This window comes from Zonotrichia albicollis, chromosome 11, assembly GCF_047830755.1.
Source record: "Zonotrichia albicollis isolate bZonAlb1 chromosome 11, bZonAlb1.hap1, whole genome shotgun sequence".
Classification (NCBI taxonomy): domain Eukaryota; kingdom Metazoa; phylum Chordata; class Aves; order Passeriformes; family Passerellidae; genus Zonotrichia; species Zonotrichia albicollis.
Window position 1 is genome coordinate 15,974,534 of NC_133829.1, and position 19,309 is coordinate 15,993,842.

General features: G+C 41.2%; 1 protein-coding gene across 2 annotated transcripts in view; it reads right to left on the reverse strand.

Moving 5' to 3' along the window:
* Positions 1–19,309, reverse strand: part of SCAPER (S-phase cyclin A associated protein in the ER) — a 135,777-nt gene that overhangs the window by 54,116 nt on the left and 62,352 nt on the right. For both annotated transcript variants that reach the window (XM_074549526.1, XM_074549525.1), the window contains exon 23: positions 12,714–12,840. In XM_074549526.1, the coding sequence (XP_074405627.1) occupies positions 12,714–12,840 (127 nt within the window). The remainder of the gene's footprint in view (positions 1–12,713; positions 12,841–19,309) is intronic.

Consider the following 19,309-nt stretch of genomic DNA (forward strand, 5'->3'; position numbering starts at 1 on the left):
CCTGGTGACACAGGAGAGCAGAGACAAATGAACAAGTAGGCAAAAATGATTATTACTCTCATCTCTGCATTTTTTAACAGAGATGAGGAGGCACACAAACCTTGGGGAGGCTACCTAGATGTGTCTTAAACATTAGGAAAATAAAAACAGAGATGCAGCTCCTGAGAGCAGCAGACACAGCACTCAAACCCAAGCCATGAAAAGAGCCTGTTTTCCTTAACCCTCCCAAGTCCATCGTTGGGAACTGCAGTGGTCATGTTTGCACAGGAGGAAAGCCAACCCAGCTGATGTGACAGGAAGCATGTATTTAATCTCTGGGCCATTATAAACTTGTCATTTGAAGCCCACAGCCACTAATTTAGGCAGAACACTGCATGAATCAAGTAACTTAGTGGGAAGTGTGTGTACACTAATGCATGTGGCACAGTAAACAGAAACCGTGATAAATTAGACAAACCACGTAAACATTTTGTGGATTAATTATGAATTAAACATACTTAAAAATGTAAAATTAATCCTTAAAAAAAGGACAAACAATCAAGACAGCTCCCTGCACAGTGGGCAAGCATGGCTGACTTATTTACCTACCTGTTACAACACCTTAATGGATCTGAATTTGCCTTCTCTCCTATGGCTTGAGTGACAACTGACTAATAGGATTACAGGCTCTGTTCCAATAATACAGCTCAGCTACATGCCAGCAAAAAATGACAGCCTAAACCTGAATTACATGGCCTGGGAATCCATCCAATTATTAACTAAAGTAACTGTTATTACCTAACCTAATCAAAGGAGAAGCAGCTGTTAATCTTTGGTGGCCTGCAGTGTAGTAGCGGTCAGACTGGATGGACTGTCTTTGTACTTGACTCCTCTACAGACAATAATTATGTCCTTTGTGATCAAGAAGGAAGGGCTTCCTAACCTTTCAGACAGAGGCAGCAGATGGGGAACAACTGTTTGTGTGTTCATTAACAAGATAGGCTAGATTTTATCAGGGTTTGGCATCTGGGGCACCCTCGGAAGCACCACTTACCCGAGGACACAAGTATGTTTGGCAAATTCGAAAATGAGCAGACTAAATAGGAAGTTCAATATAAAGTTTTCATCTCATTATCTGACATTTGGTACAGAAAAATACACACAGCTCAAAAAGAGTGATTTACACATATGCCCCATCCTATCCAACAAAGGAACACAAGAAAAGGCCAACTGGCCTGTGCTGGTACTTGGCTGGCTTTTGTTGCACTCATTAAAGCAGTCACACCATGTGAACTGTGTGCTTCAGAAATGAAACCAAACTGGGGGAAAATGCTGCTCCATTTATACAAGGCACTGGGTAACACCAAGGAACACAGAGGGAAATAAAGCCAGCACGGCTTTGCAACAGCTCTTGGGTTGTGTGTTCAATATTCCAGGAGAGAAGGGAGAGCAAAGCCTGCCCTGCACAGGGCACTGGCAAACCACAGCACTTGTAGAGCAGCACAGGTCAGGAAATCTGTCTGCAAAGGAAATCTGTGTCACCAGAAGCACAATACAAGTGCCACTTGGTTTATGCTGGGAAAAGTAAAAAAAATGCTGGGATAGCATTGTGGAAGGACCTGAATGGGAAGATATCTGATAATACACAGGAACAACCAATATTTGGAAGCTGAAACTGAATGAATTCAGGTGAGAATAAAATGGGGGTTTTTAATGCCAGGAGTAATTAATGATGAGCATAATATACTTAGCATATATAGTCGACTCTCAATCATTTAAAGTTTTTAAATCAAACCTGATTATCTTCTAGAAAAATATGATCCCAGTTAAATCATAATTTATTAATTTGGTGCAAGAGTTATTGGGTGAAATCCAATGTCCTGGACCAAAGTACTCCCTTCCATACATTTCTCCTGTTAAAGTATTATTATTAGTTAATAAGTAGAGCAGAATCAGAAATAATGCTGAGCTTCAACAGCTGAAATGATTTAATGCCAGCTTTGCTATCTCTGCTCTATGTGACTTTAGCCCATTTTTACTATCTGAAATATTTTGAACTAACTGAAATACTCTGGTGCAGACCCTCCCTCAAAGGCAAACCTCCAAAATAAATATTTTCATGAAGACTAAAAAGGAAATTTAGAAAAATTACTTTTCCTTCATTAACCCAAAGAAGGTTTTCTGCTGGTCCTGCAGAATGTCCAAATCAGAAGCTGATCTGGAGAGTCCCTCTGAACTGACTTCAGGAACTAAAGTATTTCAGAAGAAATTATTTCTGAATGGAAGCAAATACTTTGAAACATGCTGACTTCTATTTCTGAAAGAACACACTTGTGCAACTCTATTTTAAACTCATGGAAGAAATAATAACTAATTAGTAAAATATAGTAAAATCCATCTTAAGAATTTTTTCTTTCCTTTTATCTAGTGTTTGAAGATTCAATCTAAAATGCCAGGGGCTAAGAAATGCAGTTCAAAGCTTGCTTAGAAAAACAAACCAGACAACTGAATATTGTGCTGGCTTCTCCTTTTTTTCCCACCTTTACTCTACCTTTAAATAAATTCACAAGTATATCTACATGCACATACACACCCACGGACTTTCTACATTTCTGACTGTAGAAAACCTACACTCTTTGAGTAGGTCTCCTGACTTTCTACAGTGCAAATCCCTGGAGAGTACACCAAAGGAGTCTTCTCTATTAAAATAAGCAATTTTGCTCCCTGCAACACTTCTCTGTAGTGAAATTAGTGTTAAAATAATCCCCCACTCCAGGTGTAAACCTCAAATGGGTTTTCAAACATAAATTAATTCACTTACAATACAATTTCAACCACTGAATATCAATGAACAACTAGTTTATGAGTAAAACATGAGCCAGAACTGGCTGAGTGTTGTTTGAATTGTAGGGAGGCATCATTCCCATCAATGAGTATCTCTTGTATTTGTATCCATTCCTTCCTCCTGCACTGCTTATGGGTTAAAGGTCTTGACAAACATCCCATCCCAGCTTGTCCTGCTCAGCCAGGTGCACATTCTGAGCCTGAAAGGTGATTCTGGGGCCTTTGGGGAAGGCAGCTGCTGTGTCTGTGTGTCCTCAGGCAGGAGAGAGGATCCCTGCACCTCACAGCCAAGCAGAGGCGCCTCTGGCTGGGTGACACTGGTTTGTCACCTCCACAGCCCAGCTGTGCCAGCTGCAACTTCACAGCCTGCATTTAGCACACAGCAAGAGAAATATCTAAGAACCAAAAGGATGAAAAAGCAAGCACTTGATACAGCATCCAAATGCAATATAAAAAATGAGGCGTACCTTACTTTTTAACTGTACCAAAAATAAAAGAAGAAGAGGCATTTTGGACTATCCTCTCTGAAAGTCTACCATTGACAAGCAACCCAAAATTTGTTCAGGCCTAGGGACAATACCAATACTGAAAAAATGATTCTTAAGCCTCTCCTGAAAACACTAAGCATCCTGTGCACATAAACCTAATTTCTGTCTATGCCATCATATACTTAACTCATTTTTCTGCTAGCTAACATCTGCCTACATTGTCAGGTCAAACCAAATTCAATAGGACTCTTTACTGACTCACTGAATGATCTAATTGAACAGGATGAGCCTTATTTACACAATCTCCTTCCAAGTTCTGCTGTGGCTTTTCAGTTTGGCAGTGAAGTCCCAGAGAGGCACCCTGCTGTACTTCTGTTGATGAGGACAGGACCCTCACAATCCTAATTGTGAAAGCCATAAAGGAAAGACAGGTAAAGGTAAACCAGGGAATTCCATGCTCTCTTTTCATCTGCTTTCAGCCATGCCAAGCAGCATTACAGAAAACACACAACACTGCTTGGGAAAGTAAGAATTACTCTCATGGATACCCTGAGAGACAGCACCGAGCATTGCAGCACTTGTGCTTATTAAAAATAAATGTCTGGTCTATTTATAAATAACAGAGCCTCTAGTAAGTGCATCAATTAGAGGAGGAAAGCAACAACAGAGCTTTAATAAGAGGAACAATAATAAGAGAGCTCCTGGATCTCCACAGATGGTTCCATTAGCTGAGGCTAATTTGACTTTTTCTGATTAATCACAAAAATAAAAGTTCCCAAACAGGTAAATAGAAAGCAAAATTACATAATCTTGTCCTGTCCTCTCTCAAAATTTATTGGACAATGAATTGCCCAGTAAGCAGGCAAGTCAGGTCTCTCTGAACACTGAATCTGACAGGTCACTGCTGAGAGCTGGCAGCCACTAGAAAGCAGTTTATTTCTCTGAACCCAGACTGTGCAAGCCAGAGCAACCCAGCCAAAGTGAAGATACTAAAATTATGTGGGAGAGGACACATGGAGAGGGAGCAGTGGCTGTTTAAAGTCAGGAGCACTTAAACCCTGAACAGAGCTTTCCCCGGATTGCCTTGGGTGCTCTCTTGTGACCAACCTCTCAGACCATGAGCCCATCTCCAGGACAGCCACAAAGGACTGTGGGGCACAGGAACAGGGTGGGTTTGTGAGGTGCTGCAACATCAGAACAGACCATGAAGGCCTCTGGATGATGTGTTCTCAGGTCAGAAGTGATGGTATCAAATCACTGTTGAACCTAAAAATACTTCAAAGAAAATATATGTATATTTATACCATCAGACTAAAAGAAACAAAAAACTTTTCTTTAGAAACCATACTAATCATTACTTTATTATGATTTCTAAACTGGCCTCTGCTATTGGCAGAAATGTGCCTGGCAGGCAGCTCCCCTCACTGAGAAATCAGTGCCTGGGCTTTAACAACACTAAAACGTTTCTCTTGTCTTGTAGTGGAGGAACTTTGCATACCCTGGAATGTATAAATATCCATTATACTCAGTCTGATATGATGTATTAGCTCTAAACTGGCGTAGAAGCCTGATCTGACAGCAAAAAGCCACAATTAGTACAACACTGGAAGCTGACAGCATTTAATTACATCCTGCAGCAGTTCTCAAGTACACCCACTGGGCACAGAAATTAACCTCCCAATAATCTTGGAATAAGAACACTGCAGAGCTTATCTGTGAACTCAACTTGCCTTATAATACCATTTCCAGCAAACAAGTTGAAAAATATTCTGTGAGTGACCCCTACTAACAGGTTCCTATTTATATGTTCATCTTGGGTAAAAGGTTAATCCACAGATTACAGAAACTCTGGGCAAAGGAATTATTGATGAGATAAAGCTGCCTTGCCCAACCTGCAGCACATGACACACACCTGACCTGTTGACTTCTTCCAGGCAGTGACAGGAAAAGGCTGTTGGGGTGGGAAATGCTGTCCACAGAGCTCCTGCTGTGCTGCCCACTGCCTCTGTGCTGGCACTATCAACTCTGCTGCTGCAGCTGATACAGAAGAGGATTTTTCTACTCCAGCAGCAGCTTGGACCATCTGCAGATAAACTGGTGCTTGCAGGACAGTGCTGATAGTCCAGGCTTTGAACCTTCTTCAAGTTGGGTTTGAGTGGCACTGGGCATCACTGGCACTCAGTGGTGATCACCTAGACATTAAAATTCTCTAATTCTCACTGTTACAGGCTTTAAAGAAGTGAATTCATTTTCAGGAGGGTTACTTACATCTCATTTTTTCCAACAATTCTATCTGCTTTATCCTTTCTGGAGTTCATGCTCTGATTGAGGTTCTGTACTTAACATTTGCAACAAAGGAAGCACAAATACAGAATTCCCTATGTTACTTTCTGTATTTGCAAAATTACTAGATTTTCAGGGGCAATATACAAAGTTCCAAGGGTCTCTACTTTTAGCCGGTAAAAATTCTTAGTTTAAATTTATTTGGTTTTTACTTTAAAAAAAATAATGTTTTAAAACTTATTTTTATGTTTTGTAATTCAATACCCTTCCTAATGTTTGGATTTTGAACTTTAAATTGTTTTTAAACAGTTATAATTCAACTTTACATTTGATTAATTACTTCCCTTCATGTGACATCACTGTAGCTCTGGAACTGGCTACTGCAGGAGTATCCTGAGTTGAAAAATTAATGGATGGATTAAAATATGAATCCACTATTTGCATAGACATACATCATACGTTTAGCTAAAATGAACCTTAAAGTTTTAACTGCTCATTGGAACAAATAAGAGTATCAATTACTTTCCCAGAGAACAAAACATGTAAGGATGAAAGCACAGTTAAGGTGGCATGTGGGTGGTTATTTTGTTTTTTAAAACTTTGGCTAGGAACTGCCCCCTCCCTGATAGAAAAGAAGGCTTTTTGGTGTGAACCAGTGCACTGTGCAAGAAAATCTCCACGTGGCCAAGAGCCAGGGGAGAGAAAGGCAGAGGCTGCCCTGACAGCCCCAGGGCTGCCAGGGGATGGGGAGAGGAGCAGCCTCGGGACCCTGCAGCTGATCCCAGCCCAGCTCTGGCTGTGCCCCCAGCTGTGGCACAGCTCAGCCCTTGCCCTGGCAGTGCTGCAGACACACAGACAGACAGATGGACAGCCCGACGTGCTCACCGACCCTGCCATGCCAGGACAGCACCAACAGCCCTGGCTCCCCAGGGTGCCCTTGGACTGTGGGCACACAGCTGCTTCCTTTTGAAATGAGAGCTGTGCATAGCTGGGCTTCCCCTCTTCCTGCAGAATGAACTCGGTGGGAGAGCAGGTTTGGGTTTTGTCAGGATATGCAGCGATTATCCAGGTAATTCCCCTGGGCACCCACACCACGAGACAGCTGCTGTAAGCAGCTTAGCAGGAGAAAGAGCTGTGTGATTTCCAAGCACTGTGGTGTCTGAATCTGGTGTCAGAGAGAAATTCTACTTCTAAATAGATTTATGACTTGTAAGGATTCAAAGGCTTCTGCCGGTGGTGTCCCCTAGTGGAGAGCGGCAGATGCCGAGGGCACAGGGACAGGAACGGGCTGGCCCAGAGCCCCCGTGCCGGGCACAGCCCTGCTCACAAACCTGCCAGGCACAGCCCTGCTCACACACCTGCCAGGCACAGCCCTGCTCACAAACCTGCCGGGCACAGCCCCGCTCACAAACCTGCCAGGCACAGCCCTGCTCACAAACCTGCCAGGCACACTGCTCACAAACCTGCCAGGAACACTGCTCACAAACCTGCCAGGCACACTGCTCATGGCTACAATAATGCCCAAAGTTCAACTTCTGAAATCCTCAGTCAGCTAAGAAATGAATTCACTGTGAGGCTCTAGAGAATGATGTAAGTTAAATTACATACAGGAACTGTGCCTCTGTGCATGTGCATGGAGATAGGCAAAATCCCAAAATACAGTGAGGGTCAAGCCACTGCTTCATGTTTAAGGTAAATTCACTACGACTGCAATTTTCACAATGCTTTTTTTTGACTTATGTAAGATATTGGCAGACAGGATGGCAATTCTCTCTTTGAAGGCCATACCTGCTACACTAGGAACACACAGTTCCTTGGGTGCAAATAACTGCAGCACCAAAATTCAATGTGCAAGAGTTTGGGAATCACAATTCTCACTGTATTCTTCAATAGACTTTAAGCAACAATACTGAGTCTTTATAACAGAGTATTTGCTTCTCAAATCTATTTTGTCTGTATATATATGTCATATATATGTTTATATACACATACTCACACATATACACACACAGGGCAATTTTAAATCTCTATAGAGATATTTGAAGAACCTTATCCCATGTTCCATTTAACACCACTTTTGTTCCATACATTAGTTCTTCAATAGTTTTTAATTTTATTGTTTCTGTTTCTGATGATGAAGAGTTTGTATTATTGGGGGGATTGTCCCTCTTCACCCTAGCTATGGTCACCATCCCCAAGGGGCCCAAGAGTTTAGAGAATAAAACATAAATACAGGGCCTGAGTGTGTTGTTAGAGCCAGCCATTTCTGACAGTCTTTACAATGGGATAAACACTGTCTGTCTACAGCTCCCATGTATTTGAAAGCTACGACAAACATTTTACTGAAATGTAAATAACTGACATCACCACTGCTCAAACAGGAGGCTGAAAAATCTCTCTAAAAATCCCAAACCCAAAAACATTGCCTGACACAAAACAAACCATTAATGGTCACTGAGAGAGCGAGCATGTCTTAAGAGATCATGAGCATTGAGACCCTTTCTTTAGAAAATGGATTAAACCACTGCAGTCAATATTCACACATTTTTCAGTTACAAAATGATACACTTCTCTAAGGAAGTATATAACCATAAGCACTGTGGCCCAGTTTATCAAAAGCCTCCTGTTTTATTTTGTGGTTCCATGTTAATTGCACACTTTAACAATTTATTTTGCACTCACTGTTATTTGCTGAGATTTTTACAGCACATACAGAGCCTGAAGGAGATCGGGGACACAGCTATCCTCAAACCCATCCAAAATCACAGTAAGTTTTACGAGCAGAAGCAGTGAAATCTTCTTTGTAGGATTTTGTGCCTTGTGAGTATATGGGAGAGCCTCAGCTGTCCTGTTTGTGCTGGGCCATGGATAAAACCTGCACCCTGCTCTGCAGCCCTCTCCCAAAGCAGAGCTGGGAGAGCTGCACTCAAACCCCTCACTTAAAGGAACCTTATCACTCCTCTTGTGGTGGAGATCTTTTTCAAACCAGTAATCAGCAAGAAGCACCATATAAAAGCAATTCCAGTTGAGCAGATTAACTGTAGCCCTTGAATTCCAAAAATCATGAGGTTCCCTCAGAATCCTACTGAATCTGTGTGCCACATTCCCAGTCAGATGGAGAACAGACACATTAAGGGCTTGCCTAAATGTCACATGTAAGTGTTGTACAAATTTAGCTGCAGTGATTTAACTGCAGTTTTAGCTGCAGCTGAGCCAGGTGAAAAGGCCACTGCCCTCAGCTGTTGTCACCACCCTTCAATGGCAACAGAATAAATGTCTGCCAACCCTGCCCAGCACAGACCTGTCCAAAACCACACAGGACACTTCTACCATTTAAAAGCAGGACTTTTAAAACCTGAAGACACACCAAACCCTCTATGAACAAATATTAGGAAGAGCTTTAGGGAAGGGATGTTCTGTTGGCAAGTGTAAGGATGACCATCTGAGAGGCAGCAACCTCTGACCCAGGCCAGGGTCACAGCCTTAGAAATGTATGTACATCAGTCAGGTCAGGGCCTCATGTGTATGCAGCAGACATTTTTTAATCAGTTGATCTTTTCAATCAGGAAAGTTTTAAATCAGGGAATATCACCTCTTTACATAATAGGGAAATAAATGATATAAGCAGAAGCAAGTTAGAAGTGCAGCTGCAGTCCCACTAACAGGTTACACAGCTCTCAGTACCCTGGCTCCTACGAGTTCCCACATTTCTGTGGGACTGCTGAAGGCAGGCTCCAGCACTCACTGTGGGATTTCTTGTGCATCTGAAACACAGCTACCCTCAGTGATGGATGGGGAAAATTAGTCCTTCAAGGAATGAACATGCATAAAATCAAAAGAATCATGGCAGGACAAGTGCTCTAGCGCTGCCACTTCAAACATCAGCTCTGCCTTCTGGAAGAGTTTTTCTTTTAGCATCAAAGGCCCATTCATAAGGGATGTTAAACTGAGGGTTATCAGATCTTACTAAGAGCTTGAAGAGTCCCATATGACATCTGCCAACCTCAGGCCAGGGCTTTCTGGAAATATTTGCATGCATTCTGCTGTTGTGGCTCTGTGTGTGTTTGTTTTCCTAATGTCCTTTTAAACAAAGCAGAGGTGAAAGTGAATGCAGCTTCCTGCCAGGATTTCTGCCAGCCAGGGTGAGACACACAAACCCAAGGACTGCCTTCCAATCACCCAGAGCACACCCAGAGCAGCACCACTGGCTGGACACACCTGGGGAACAGCACTCCAGGCACACACAACATCAGGGTTTGTGCTCCTTGCCTCCTACCAACACGTGGCTGGAGGGGCACAAACCCATTGAAAACTGGAAGCATATGGTGGTTTATGGCTTTAGAGTACCTCTTATGCATATTTAATTTAAAGGCACGTGAGCCACATGTTTCATGAAACTAATGGCCACACTCCAAGTCAGATCCTCAAAACCTGCACTTCAATTTGCTTATTCTTCACAAATCCTTTTCCAGCACTGGACACAAAGCTCCTGCTTTTTGTAGAGCTTCATCCAACTAAGCCAATGTGGGCACATCAGGAAGTGATGGAGATCTAACAACCACTTGAAGCAAAGCAAAGCACATCTCTTTCATCTGTTAGCACTCCAACATGCTGTGGTGCACAGGGATCCAGCAGCAGTGAATGAGGAGCAGGTAAAGTGCTGCAATAAACAGCCACGACTCCAAAATACACAGTGCTTAAGATGCATCTTTGCCTGAGAGAGATTTCTCAAATCTGAGTATCTAGAGGATATATAAACCTTTACAACTGCATTAAACAAGCACTTCTTGCTGTATTAGTGGGATCACTTGGCCCAGGTGCAGAATGTGCTGTGTCCAGCAGAGCACGAAGGCAGAAACAAGAGCAAGTGTGACCACAATGAGCATGCAGGCATGCAGCAGCCTAAAATGTTCTCACACCATGAAAGAGGTTCAGAAGTGAGAGAAAGCCTTATTCAGTACAGTGGAACACATCAGATGAAGGCTAAGTCCAAACAGAAATTGTTAGTGTGATCTGCTTGTACCTGGAGGCAAATCCCATTGAGACAGGGCTGCAAATCTTTTGTGTGTGGCTTTTTTTGTGATTCAAGTTTGCATAAATATTACACCCCATCCTTTCAGGCTGTTTTAGCACAGTCATGGAATTTCTAATGAGCTGGACAGCCCTTCCTTCTGTTGAGAAATTTAATGGTATATATTTTTCTTATTTACTGTTACAAACACCAGCTCAGCAATTCATTTCATGATCTGTAAAACCAATCCTTTTATTCCTGGTGAGCCTGAATACATAAATTTCTCTGGCAGTGCAAACTATTAACAAAAGAAAAATCCAATGTTTCACAGCATGAATGAAAAGAGGGGTTTTGGATCAATTATATTTTGTAATAGTTTTGGAGGACTTCTTGTGAGTAAGAAGAATTTCTAGTAAGTGGCAAGGATCTATTGTAGTGAACCCTGTCCTCCCTCAGGGCAATTCTTTATTCAAGCCAGGCCATTAGCAAGGGTAAATCAATGTTATCAGCTCACACACACTGACAGCTTGTGTGGTTCCCACTCCCCCTTCCTCCCCCCACATTAGGTTATATTTTTATGCTCTCCAGGGAAATTCAATTAACAGTGTCAGTCTCCTCCTCTCAGCCCACGACTGACACCATCAGGGCTCTTGCAGTGCCCACTGACATGTAAGATGTGCCTGTGCATTTCTGACTCCCAGGTTAACAAGAGAATTCCCATCCCTTCCTGCAAATGGCCATGTAAGATCTGTGCTGTGAACACTGAAATCAATCCCTCCTGACCTTATTGATCAGGACACTCAGATAGAAAAATACTTCTCCAGAGGGAGGTACATGTTTTGGGGGAAAAACCCCAAATCAACAACAAAATAACCCACATCTATTAATACTATCAAACTTAGTTTTTAATTCCCCACTGCAGACTCAACAACCAGCAAAACCATGTAAACAATTAATGAGTAAACTTAGCTGCAATTCACATCTCAATTTAAAAAAATCTCAGCAGATGACTGCTAGTGAAAAGGCTGGATGCAACTCCACATTCCAAAGAACTTCCAAGGATTATTTAGATAACTTTCACACAGATTCATCTTTTCGTCACTGTCATGCAACAACATGATTTCTGTATTTTGAAATCAATAAAAAATGAGTTTTTCAATAATTAATGGAAGCCTGTACAATGTGAAAATGGCACAAGTCTTTCAAACACACTCTTAAGCTTGATGAGCAGCTCCAAGGCACCCCCAGAACACAGTGAGGAGCCCGTGCATCCCAGGCAGCCTCCAGCACTGAAAAGCATGTGCCATTAACAATTGTCTTCTCCACACTGACCAAGCTGTGAAAAGCATCAAGCAGAGCTCTCATTTTCACAAACATCAAGTCTGAACCACAATGATGCAATCTCCTCATCAGATTTCATTAATTTGGTTTCTTCCAGAACTAATTTTCATTATGTCTTGATTACAGATAAGAAAGAGAAATATTTTCTGGTGGTTGCAGAGAGAACAGAACATAATGTTCCAGCTGAAAACCCAAATACTGTGCTCCTAATGGAGCAAAAAAACCACATTACAAGTCAGAAAGCACTGTGGCAGCAGACTGACAATGAGGAAATAGGAAAAAAGATGCAAATGTGGTGCTATGAATTTAAAAAAAAAAATCCAACATCTACCATAAAGCAAAACATGCTCTGCAATCATATCACTTTTAAAAAGTCAAAAATGTAGGAATATCCCACATATATGCACATTATACCTTCCTCCTTCAGTGAAGACCCACTGACTTTGTTGAACTCTGGCAAAACTCAACAGATTGGTGTTCCAGCAAACCTGGATCCAATTCTTTCCTCTGTTTTCTGCTAATTGCTTTGGGCCCTTATTGTAAAAGCTGTTTGTGGGTAAGCACTACAAGCTAGATGACTGAAATGACCCAGGTTAAAAACAATCCTCATGAAAATACAGGAGGAAAAAGTGAAAAGTGTTATAGCAGACACTGCTTGTTACATAGAGGTCACTTATTCTTCAACATCTCACATTAAACATTCCCAAATCCACCCTGATGACACTTGAGGGCAAACCAATGTCTAGGTCAGTCAGAAGTCACAATACCTCTTTCTCCAGAATCCGAGAGATCTCTCCTAAAGTCCTGTCCAGACCAGGAACTTTGTGGTTCCCCAAGGAACAGCCATCCTGCATTTGGAGGTGCTTCAGAAGGTCTTTTGCTAATCTTTGTAACCTTCAACAGAAAACAAAGAGCAGTTAAAGCAAAAACTGCCTTATTAACCTACATCTTTGTAATGAACCTCTGGTACCAATGAAGGAATCATGAAAATCTATGTTAAATATTGTTATGGTTATCATCTATTCTGTACAGGATGGTAAACATCCAAGGAGATACTGTCAGCTTGGAGTGACATTTCACTGTCTACTTTTTCAAGGAAACAGCACAGCTATAGAGTGAACAGTACAGCCATAAAGGGGCTTTATGAGCTACATTTGTTTCTGCTGTTTCCCTATTCCCCTTCCACAGCTTATCATGGTAGTTTTTGCCATCCTCATTTTCAAATGGTTTCACCCTATTTAAGATGAGTAAGGGAAATGGAACAGCAGGACCACTTGGCTGATTTCTTATAGGCATCATAAAAGAAATGGCTCTTCAGGGTTATTTGAATAAGAGAAAAGCAATGGCTTTGCAGCCTACCTCAGAAAGGGCATTTTATTAACAAGGGTCAGTAATGAAGCCAAACTGCAGAGGTGGGAGTGATGGTGACACACATGGGTTGGGTTCCATTTCAGTTTTACACATCTGCACCTGGGCTATTCACCTGTGCTCTGCTGCTCAGCACTGAGGGGCACAAAATACAGAATCCAGCAGTGAAAACAGCCAGAGTTTATTTATCCTGCTGTGCCCAGAGGGTGAGGGTGCAGTGGGAGCAGCAAGGCAGAGGAGACAAGGCTGCCAGAGTCCCTTCCCTGCAGAGGAGGTGTCACTCTGTCCCTGCCTGCATTTGGTGCCACTGCCTCAGCGTCCCCTCCTGCTGCTCTCAGGGACAAGGCTCAGGGCTTGCTGGACTTTGCTTTCATCCACTGGCACCTGCACTGAGTGGGACAGAGCTGGCAACCGAGCAGGAGGAGGAGCAGACACTGCTGGGACTGCCAGCCTACACACAGAATTCTAGAGGAAGGAAAAAGAGGGGAAGGGTAAGAGTGCTCGTCATAAAATGGAGATGTCAGGGTTAAAGGGCCAGAAGGCATTCACAAAGTGACCACAGAGTATTAGAAAAGAAAAAGATTACATTAACCAGACTCCCAGAAGTGAGACAGGAGATGGAATGGCTGGAGAATGTACCACAATAGTCACACTATGTTAAAAAAAAACTCCCCAAAATCAGAGTATTAATTTATAGAAGAATAGGGAGTTTCCACTTAATCAAGAGACAACAGGTACTCTGTGTCTGCTCTTTGAAAAAATTAGGAGCTTCATTAATAGCTTTAAAGACATGCTGAAGATACATATATGCTCCTGAAGTACAAATAAAAATGATTTGTAGAATTTTGAGTCTTGGACTTCTTATCATCTGGTCAGCTGAGCCCACTAATATACAACCAGGATTTTTGCATGACAAGAAAAATAAAAGGAGATTACATCCTGATGAGATTTTTTTCACTGCTATTTCCTCTGTGGAAAATGAGGTTGGAGGAAACCTCTGTCTATCTCCATAAGCCACAAGCTAAAATGGGAAACAAAACTAAAAGCCAAAGCCCAAATAACTGCAGGACTTGGACAGTAAATCAAAAGACCACAGCACCAATGAGAAGTGGAACTGCTGCAGTCCACAAGCAGAGTATTTTCACAGTGGGATTTAGAATGGCTATTGCCTTGGCAATATCCTAGCACATTAAGCAAAAAATATTTTATTTCTTTGGTATATCTACCCAAATTCCACTATTAAAGCCTATATAAAGCCCACCGTCCTATATTGTAACTTCATCTGACAAAAGACAGCAAGAAAAGTTTCCATTTGCTTAATTTAACATCACAGGAATGGAATTCCACCAGGATTAACCACAGAGGCTGAAGAAAGGCACTTCCCTAATCTCCATCAGGCATCAGCATACAAAATGTGTAAGGTTTATCAAAACACTGCTCACAGGGACTCCAAGAGAACACAATCATCTTACACAGCCTTCAGCTGACACAGCTGACACCAGAGTCCTTCTCTGCAGTCTGTTCAGATGCTCCATAGGTTCAGTTTCTGTTCTCACTTTAAAAACAACCTGTACAGAAGTAACTCCCCAGGGAAAGCTTCCAGATTTCCATTAGTTCTGAAAGTCTTTCTGGATACTTTTAGCAAAATTCAAACTTTCTAAGTGTTGTGTTGTGAAGGATGAGTGTTCAGCATCACAGAGTAAGAAACTGGAAGAATGAATTTCCAATTCTGTCACATTGAAGAATTACCTCTTCCATCCTCATATCCTAGTGCAGAGGGAGTTTTCTACCAAAACCAGTCAAAGATGCTGTGTGATCACATGGGGAGGAGAGGGGAAATAAAACCTGCCTCCTCCCACCAGTGAGCCTTGGAGGAATTATTGAAATATCCTTCATACTGACTTCTTGGCCGTGTCAGGGAAATAAGAAAAATTTTTGGATTGCTTCAAAGGACTGGAAATCTATGCTAGAGGACTTGTGCTTGGATGCAGAATTTGCCATTGCTATGAATGGATTTGGAAAGAGAGAGCTCTTTGTACACACTGGACTCCTGGCACACTCTTGGCTTGCACTGGGGATTTCTGGGACATGGCATCCACACCTGATCCAGTGATTCTGGAAAAACACCAACAAATCCAAATCCAAACATCTCAAGACAATTAATTAGTCTTCTTTCTGTCCCCCAATTTTTACTCCTCCAATGCTTACTAAGCCATACATAGAATGATAAATAATTGAAACTTTGCTGTGCAGGATAATAGAGAAAGGTAATGTTTTTCCCCTTAAATTATTTACATCTCACTTATTAAGCTTTTAGTATTCCTCACAAATGGATAATTCAGAATGCAGAACAAGTATCAGAAGGATGTTAAGCCCTGATTTGTCTTGGAACACCACCATCATGTAAACTAATAAATTGTATGTTCAGCAAATACAAATACAGGATCTGATCTTTTTCCACTGCCAATGGGAAAACAAGGGCTATTCATATCAAAGGATCCTAACATGGGCTAAATACTTTTAGGAGGTTTAATATATTTTATAGGCTAAAGGAAAAAGATCTGCCAGTATTTCTAGGCCACATTTCATCTCCATAAAAAAGCCAAAAAGCCTTGAAATAGCAGCACCAATGTACCCAGCACGTGGGGGTTTAACCCAATGTCTGGCCTGGGTGTGTCTGGGCTGGGCACTGATGCCCAGGGAAGGATGGGTGTGTTTCTGAATCCATTTATTTGCATTCCCATTAGAATATTTTAGCTATTTTCTGAAGAGGAAATCCACCACCTGCCCAATCATACCCATTATTTATCTTGTTTTTAAGTTTACCTGAATTTTATTTTATTTACACCATAGCTCTTCCACAGTTTCCACAACATTTTGGAAATTAAATTTTCTACAAGTACTTCCAGTTTCAGAGATTGTCTGGTTTTTTCCACAGTAATCAGATAATCAGTATTTTGGTGTAATATCTTACAACTGGCCTAACTGGACTCTAAGCCTTCTACACCAAGAAAACCTACAAGGTAAGTTTATCCTGTGACTACACTGATATATTATAATGAAGGAAAGAAAGTATTGCATCAGCTAAAGCCCATTTAGTTTTGGGCTTCTGAAAAAACAAACTTCTCACTACATTCCCATCTCGTCTGCAGCAGACTCTCACATTAAATAATATTTCTTTTTCTCCCTCTTCTTTTTGTGCTGCAGTCTGTTTCCAGGATAACAGTGGTTCCAATATCCACACTATCTGAAATATCCCTTTACAATTAAAAACAAAAGGTAAATAAAGAGAATATATTAAAACAATTCCTTGTTATGTGAAGAGAGACTAGTTAAAATATCAGAACAAAACTTCTCCCCCTGAAACCTGCTAATACCCTTCAGGCACAGGGCAATCTTTCATTACTTTAGTGTCCCTGTTGTATTGAAGGATGACAATTATACTTTACTGCTTGGATATTTAACACTGAAATACATGGTCCTGCCTCTGCATTAGAAAATATTAAATAGATCTAAATAACCCTCTAACTTTGTGAAAATGTTTTCCTTCCCTTTTCAAACTGTGCTCTGATGGACACCTGAGAATGCTCCAATGGACACCTGACACACCTTTTGCCACGTTATCCCAGTACACTGCACACTGAATAATTGCTCAGATCAGTTCCCAGAGAATATGAATTAATACTACAAACCCACCAAGAGTCCACCAGCACCTACAAAATTACCTAAGTGCCACCAGGGACCAACCAGCAAATGCACTTGAGAAAGGCAGGGAGCAACACTGGGCTTCTCCAGGTGACAATGTCCACAGTCCTTTCCTTGAATGTCCCTCTTGGCACGTGGAACAGTTCAGAGACCAAAATACTGACCCAACAAGGCAATATTTGGAATTATCCCACCCCTCTCCCTAATGCACACCATTTTTTAACAGATACTAAAAACTCAACTGTCCCAGCTATATTTAGAAGTCATTTCTGTGGAGTCCCTGACAATCCCAGGCATGAATCAGTGCTGTACCACTGAGCAAGGGACACCCACTGTCTGTCACAGCAGGATAAAGCCTGTCAGCTCATTGCTGTCAGTGTAGCACCAGAGCAGAGCTTGGAAAGCTCTTGGATCAGTGCTTCCTTAGTGCACAAGGTTTTATAAATCTGCAAATCTTCAACTAATAAGAACCACTGAAACAGTCTATCAGTTGCATCAGCAAATCAGTGGTCTCATAATATTAAAGTGACCTAATCTTAAAGGTGATCTAAAAAGGCTTTTTACCTGCCAAAGACTAACTCTGGTTTCTGTCTTTCTTCTGTAACAACTGACAACATGACTAAGATAGTCATGATATCAGATAAGAACTTGCATTCCATAAGTGGTTCTGGTTGTGAAGACACTCTCAGTTTGGGGGTAGAGAGAGGAGTGGATAAAGAAATGTGGCATAAGAAAGGAAGCATAAAAGAATTTAATTCTAAAACACATTGCTTCTGTTAAGCAAATAAATAAACCTACCAACTGTGTCCCACTTTAAAGGGATTTTAAAAAGGAACTTCTCCATTTTTAAGCTCCACAGCCCACTAAGTCAAAAGACATTTTCTGTTCATTGGTACGCTTCCACTCCAATCTGAGTACCTCAAACCTTCCCTTGGGAAAGACAAAAACTCTTCCCATTTGTTTTACCCAAAGATTGCATTTAGCATTCAAAGGTGCTCTTTTTACCCTCTTTATTCCATGGTGGGACTTTTCTCAGTAACTGTTCCTCAGTTGTCTCAGTCCTCTTCCTGCTGGCCTTGCTGAAGTGGGATCCCCTCCTTAGTTCTGTGTTTTCCTCTTATTTTACTCTATACTAAGACTAGGTTGTCCCATGTTAATAGATACAGTCCAGGCTAAAACTCTTGCCTCATAAAATTTCTTGCCCTCTTATCCTTTTTTTTACAGAAAGAGATAATACTTCCCTATTCTTCTATTTTCTAATATGTGATGTGCAAAGTAAACACATTTTAACAGAAATAAATGGGCTTCTGGCTGGCTCACAGACACTCCTCTACTTAAAAAGCCAGTTCAGACTTGAGCTTCCATTTTTAACCTGCTTGATTTCAAAGAAGCTCATAAGATACTATGATATTAAGATATTACACCAAAATACTGATTACTGAGGAAAAAACCAGACAATCTGTGAAACTGGAAATACTTGAATATTTAAGCCCTCATAGCAGGTAAAAAGTTGTGTAATTTTGGAAATAACAATAACTATGGTTCCTGAAAGGATATTTTAAAAATTTAGATGAAGGCAGCTGATAGATCTCTAGATTTTTACATGAACACTGCAAAGAGACCTCCCTAGACTGTGATGGAAGTGAGCTACACAGTGGCCATCACCAGCTCACACCTGAAAGGAGGCAATAAAGGAAGAAACTAAAAAAGCAGATAGAACAGAAGATTCTGCCTGAAAGCAAATAAGCAATTAATTACATAAAGAGAAATGAAAATGGTAAATTCATGATCAGACAAAAGATTTGAAACCATTTTTAAAAAATTTAAAATCCGAGTTTCTCTAGGGCTACAGTTGAGACAGAAGTGACCAAGTCACATCACTGATGATCTCAGAATTTAACACAGAGACACAGAATTTAACACAGAGCTTATTAATATCTTCAGTGTCAAATGCAGACATTTCTACTTTCTGATGACTAGAACCTAATTTTTTATTTTCTAGCAGCAAAGAAAAGCAAAACACAAAAGCTACAAATCTAAAAGTCTCAATATACCATGAAATTCATCTTGCAAAAAGTGCTGATGGCCAAGAAATGAAGCCAACTCTTTCCCATGTGTTTATGCAGGTGTGCCATCTGCTGGAGATGGGTCATTTTCTTGTGTCAAACCTCAGTGATGGATTTTTATTGTTTCAAAATACATCTAAGATTCAGCAGCAGTTTTCAAGCTTTTGAAAAGCCTATGTGAAATATACTTGCATACAGGCTGGTTGCATGTCCATCAAGGAGGT